Source organism: Bufo bufo, chromosome 4 (genome assembly GCF_905171765.1).
Source record: "Bufo bufo chromosome 4, aBufBuf1.1, whole genome shotgun sequence".
Taxonomy (NCBI): domain Eukaryota; kingdom Metazoa; phylum Chordata; class Amphibia; order Anura; family Bufonidae; genus Bufo; species Bufo bufo.
In genome coordinates, this window is record NC_053392.1 from 244,553,749 (window position 1) to 244,559,748 (window position 6,000).

Below are 6,000 nucleotides of genomic sequence, written 5' to 3' on the forward strand. Positions count from 1 at the left end.
GGGTGATCTGAATAAGCCAGAGAGCCGAACTTCTCTACTTGTCTGTTTTGACGCGTGGCAAACAGATCTATTTCTGGAAGGAACCATGTTTGTGCTATCTGATGGAATATCCTTGGGTTTAAGGACCATTCCTCTTCTTTCAAGACATCTCTGCTGAGAAAGTCCGCCACTGTATTGTCCTCTCCCCTTATGTGAACTGCCGATATTGATAGTATGTTCCTTTCTGCCCACTGGAAAATCTCTTTTGAGACCCTCGCCAAGGATGGGCTTCTTGTGCCCCCCTGTCTGTTCAGATAGGCCACCGCTGTGGTGTTGTCTGAGAGTATTCTCACTTCTTTCCCGTGGACTTCTGAGTGAAGGGCCTTCAAGGCCTCCCATACTGCCCTTAACTCCTTCAGGTTGGAAGAGGCTAGGATTTGATTTTCTTGCCAGCCCCCTTGTATTACGGATCTGTCTGAAAAGGCCCCCCAACCGTTCTTGCTGGCGTCTGTAGTGATAGTGACTAAATCTGTTTGCTGCCACGGGACGTCTGTGTTTAGGTTTTGGTTGATCAACCACCAATTTACGGAGTCTCTTACATATTGAGGGACTCTTACTCTCCGTTCTAGAGAAGCTATGCTCTTGTCCCATTCTCTGAGCATGAAAGCCTGAAGGGTTCTTGAGTGAGCCTGAGCCCACTTTACTGCTGGGATAGCTGAGGACATTAGACCCAAGATTTTCATTATTGACCTGATTGTCACTCTTGATTTGCTGCGGAACAGCGTAAATTCCTGTTTGATAGTCTGGACTTTTTCCTGTGGGAGGAAGGTCCTCATGAGGCCTGAATCCAGTAGCATTCCTAAAAAGATCTTCCTTTTTTCGGGCTGGAGGTCTGACTTTTCTATGTTTATTAGCCACCCCAGGTCTGTTAGGCTCTGCTTCACTATTTCTATCTGTTCTAATAGGAGACTTTCTGATGCAGCCGCTATAAGGAAGTCGTCTAAGTACGGCACAACTAATATGCCCCTTAGATGAAGATCTGCTATCACCTCTGCCATCACTTTGGAGAAGACTCTTGGTGCTGACGTAATGCCGAAAGGAAGGACCTGGAATTGATAATGGAGTACCACCGAACCCTGTTGTACTGAAAATCTTAGGAATTTCTGATGCTCTCTGCAGATTGGAATGTGGTAGTACGCGTCGGTAAGGTCTAGGGTTGCCATAAAGGTGTTTCTCTGTAACAGACTTATAGTGGATTTTATGCTCTCCATCTTGAACCGTTTGTAGAGTAGATGTTGGTTCAGTCCCTTTAAGTTTATAATGGCTCTGTATGAGCCGTTCGGTTTTTTGACTAAAAATAAGGGGGAATAATAACCTGTTCCCTGTTCTGCTAGGGGAACTGACGCTATAGCTTCTTTTTGTAAAAGGATTTTTACCTGATCTAGTATTAGGGCTTGGACTGGACCGGCTTTTTTGGTGATGTGGAACACCTCCTGGGGAAGAGTGGAAAACTCCAACTTTAGGCCTGATGAGACTACGTCCAAAACCCATGGGGAATTGGAGATATTCTCCCAGGCTGGAAGGAAGTACTTCAGCCTTCCTCCTACCCTGCATCTGGCGTCATTGCTTTGATGACCTTTGGGAGGAGTCAGAGGGGTTGAATAAAAACCCTCGACCTCTTCCTCTTCCCGAACGCCACCGGGGGGAAAAATCCTTTCTCTTTTGGTCTTGTCTGCCCCTAGATGTGGGAAAAAACCGTCTCTGATGAAAATTCTTTTGTTCCGAGGGAAACCCCTTCTTTCTGTCTGTGGCTTTTTCAAGGATGTCATCCAGTACTGATCCGAACACCCTATCACCTTCGCAGGGGATGCCGCAGAGTTTGTTTTTGGATGCCGCATCACCTGACCAGGACCTAAGCCACACCGCCCTTCTGGTAGAGTTTGAGAGGGCCGCAGACCTGGCTGATAACTTAATAGAGTCGACCGAAGCATCGGCCAAAAATTTTGCCGCCTGTTTAAGAACTGGAAGAGAAGCTAAAATATCCTCTCTAGGGGTTCCTGATACTAGGTGCTCCTCCAGCTGGTTTAACCAGATAGACATGGACCTGGCTGTATACGTTGCGGCTACGCTAGGTCTAAGGATGGACATGGAAGCTTCCCAAGATTTTTTTAGTAGGGCCTCGCTTCTCTTATCCATTGGGTCCTTTAAGAGACCTAAATCCTCAAAGGGTAAGGCTGACTTTTTCGTAATTTTTGCTACGGGGGCATCCACCTTAGGACATTTGTCCCAAGAGGACGTATCTTCCTCAGCAAAGGGATATTTTCTTTTTAGGACCCTAGATACGCTTGGTCTCTTTTCCACATCGGTCCACTCCTTATTAATTAACTTTATAATATTAGAGTGGAAGGGGAACACCCTCTTCCTTTTTTCTCCTAAGCCCTTAAACATTAAATCCTGTATAGTTTTGGACTGTTTAGACTCCTCTAGGTTTAGAGTTGCCCTAATGGTCTTTAATAATACTTCGGTCTCCTCAATGGAACAAAGAGGCTTCCCGGATTCATCTTCAGAGGAAAGAGGTTCAGACTCTGAGAGCAACCCTTCATCAAAGTCCTCTTCCTGATATTCCGACTCTAAAGTCGCGGGCATCTCCGTCATAGAAGTAAAAGGCTTCTGGGACGTAGCAGCTAGTCTTTGATCCACAGCGCTGCTTACTTCATCCTTAATAATATTTCTAATATTATCCAATAAGGAAGGGGACTCTTCTGCCACAATCTTTTCCAAACACTTGGCACAAAGGGCTTTTTTATACCCTGACGGTAAGGCCTTTTTACAAATGGAACACTTTTTGACACGCTGGGCCTCTGACTTCTGAACTTCCCTGACCTATATTAGATATAAGTCAGAAAATTTGTTTAATAAAAAAAGGGGGGCTGCCTAGTCTGTAGAAAGGGAGAGGTACAGTCCCTTATCCAGTGCAGAAGGTCAGAAAACCTAAACCCCACAGTGAATCACAGGCAATATAGACATTTAGCTTACCGGGCTGCCGGTCTTGGAAGGATCCGAGGGTCTGCGCATTGCGTCCTCTCCTGATGCCGACATGCTGCAGGCTGTTCTCAGGACGCCGCCGATTCCCGCCGCTTTTTTGAAATTTGTGCAGGGAAGTGACGTCCAACTCCGGCGCCTGTGAGCTCGCGCTCATGTGACCCGCGATCCTGTGGCTTCCTTCTCGCGATATCAGCGAGGAAGCGCTGCCCGGGGCTGCCTCCACCGGAGGACTTGTGCCTGGGAGACAGGGAGAACCGCACCGCAGTCCCGCGATCCTGCTCCCCTAACGACCTGCCGGCGATCCTGCTGATGGGCGAAAGAATCCCACCAGCGAAAAAAACTCCACGTCTTGCTTCCCAGAAGGACAGGAAACAACTGGAGCAGGTAAGGGGAGGGGAGTATTTAAAGATCTCCACGTTGTTTCCTGTCCCTGGGGAGGCGGGGTATCCTCCTGTCGTGCCGCTGTGGGGGTGTTAGGAAAAATAGTGCAGCATGCAACAATATTTTTTTTCGATAGAATGACAGACACCATGGCAGACATGGATGGACCCCATTAGAGGTAAATGAGGTCCGTCTGTTGCTGTTAGTGTCCGTCATGTATAGGATACATTACACCTTATATTCTCTTTTTCTGCTCCTATGACAAAAGCGAATATTTATATCTCAATACAGCTACGTAGTTAGCACTTACCAGTGAGATAAGATTTGTAAGGGTTAATTTCAGGCTGACACTGATAATGTCTCCATCCTTTCTTGCGGGTCGTAAGTCCTTGTTGTAATTCTTCATCAGATCGTCGAGTAGCCTCTCCTCCTCATTGTAACATAGGACCACTGGGAGAAAATCAGATAGACAATGCTATATATGTTGGGTTGTGTATAGGGAGTATAAGGAAGAGTAGACATTTCTATCACCATAGCTGTGATTGGTCTAAGTCTGGAGCTACACAGCGTTCTTGGCTGAGACACCTGTCGTGTGATCAAGGATTGCTGTGTAGCAGTGCAGCCATCGATCTGAATGTGGTTGCATCGCAACATGCAAGTTGTTGAGACTGTAAACCCAGAATCGCTGAAACAATCCAACACAGATTTTTTTGAGGTCGTGGCAACTTGCGAGTCATGCTGCTACCCCATTCAGTTCAAGGACTACAGTGCTACACAATGATCCTTGGTCATGTGACGGGTTTCGTGGCCAAGATCACCACGGAGCCCCAGCCTTTTATTTGTGCATTGACATAGTAGCCAAATGGATAGAGAATACCGATAAACATTTACATGTGTGTGTTTATGTATGATATCCTTATGGACAACTAGAAGGATATACATAAAACACTGCTTTGAACCATGTAGAGCAGCACTCTCGGAGACTATCATTCAGAAACAAAGTATAGTAAAGCTTGGACTGGCCCATAGGGGAACAGATGAATCCCATGGTGGGCCCCTGAGCAAGGGTGGGTCCCCAGTCCCCTACCACCTGCACAAGTGGCACATGGCACAATAGGTTGACTACACTACATACGAATAGGCAATTTATAGCATCTCAACCAGCCTATGTCTATATGAAAAACTGGGTAGATTATTTAAGAGACTACATAGTTTATTATTATAGATGCATTGAGGGGCGGAGAAGGCACAGAGGCAGGCCACAAAGTATCCCCTTTCCCCAGGGACCTGCCTTCTCAAAGCTGCGGCTACCCCATAATCAATCATCTTGAGGGTCTTGCTTGTACCTGAAACAGGTAGAATTTGTATGTAGCTATACATGGGGCCCCAACACTGAGTATAGTACATTTATTGTATTGTTAAAAATGTACAAACTGCTTCATCTCATTGTCTGGAAACAGATTAGCAATCACTTGTTGAAACAGGATCAAATTTATTTCTAAGGTACAATCACTTGTCTCCCCAACATTCAAGCTGTGCTGCTGTGCTGTTTCCTCCAAATAAGCCATGAAGATAAAAATAATTAAAGCAGGCATCCCACCACTACAAAGTATGACATACAGTGTATTGATAGGATATGAAATAAATGCATGATTGACAGATATCAGACTACTGAGATCTCCACCCATTGTCTGAAGGATTCTTTCAAAGTTCTACTTCATTCCTTGATGTTTCTTAAAAAAGCCGAGCATGGGTGTAGGCATAGATTCACCTCAACTCAGAGTGTTGAATTCCACAATATATAAATAGCATATTGTGTCGATATAGCAGTCTAGGAGACCATAGGTGACCATATTAAAGTGTCAGTACTGTAGGTGATCACCGGTCACAGAAACATCGTTCATTCTTAGTCTCTCTTTTGATGAGGTTTTTTTAGCTGCTCCTTGGCAGTACTACTAACCATCATTTAGTAGGCACAATTACAGAAAAAATAGTAGTTTGTAATCTGTCACTAAGGAGCAATGTAGGAGCAACTATTATCTGACAACACATCTCAGCAGGACTTGAGCTAACACAGGGACAGGTACAGATCTTTTCAATAAAATGGAGCCCTAAGAACACAGTTCCCAAGTATCAATTCCATATATGAAAACTTTCTCCATTGTGATGATGAAGGTATATCTGGATGTTAGTCCCGCATCCATAATCCTCTTAAAATTCTGTACTGTGTACTGTATTAATTAGGCAGATATGTGAAGGATCAGTTGAGGACCTACCTGTGAAGCACAGAGAGAGTAAGACAACCACGCTGCCCATGCTTTCATCTCGTGTCCTCTGCGTGGAGTGGATTAAACCTCTCTGCAATGTCTGGAATGGTTATTTTAGGGTTTGAGCAGACCTCAGGGACACTATCACCAGCTGTCCCAGGAATAGTCAGCTGTTGATACCAAAGAGGACAAAGGGAAATAACAATGTCCTGCTTTACTGAGTCCGGTGGTAGGATCAGAAAGTGATGGGGAACTTTTGCTGACAGCAGAGGGCTGCATTGTACTACCAAAAGCATTCCTGTAGTGAATATCATTGGATGTGTAGTGT

General features: G+C 45.2%; 1 protein-coding gene across 1 annotated transcript in view; it reads right to left on the reverse strand.

Annotated features, from left to right (window-relative positions):
• Positions 1 to 5,734, reverse strand: part of CHRNG (cholinergic receptor nicotinic gamma subunit) — a 30,721-nt gene extending 24,987 nt beyond the window's left edge. Inside the window, exons 1-2 of the mRNA XM_040428424.1 lie at positions 5,682 to 5,734; positions 3,716 to 3,855 (exon numbers count right to left, since the gene is read on the reverse strand). Of these exons, the coding sequence (XP_040284358.1) occupies positions 3,716 to 3,855; positions 5,682 to 5,721 (180 nt within the window). The 5' untranslated portion in view covers positions 5,722 to 5,734. The remainder of the gene's footprint in view (positions 1 to 3,715; positions 3,856 to 5,681) is intronic.
• Between the last annotated feature and the right edge of the window lie 266 nt (positions 5,735 to 6,000).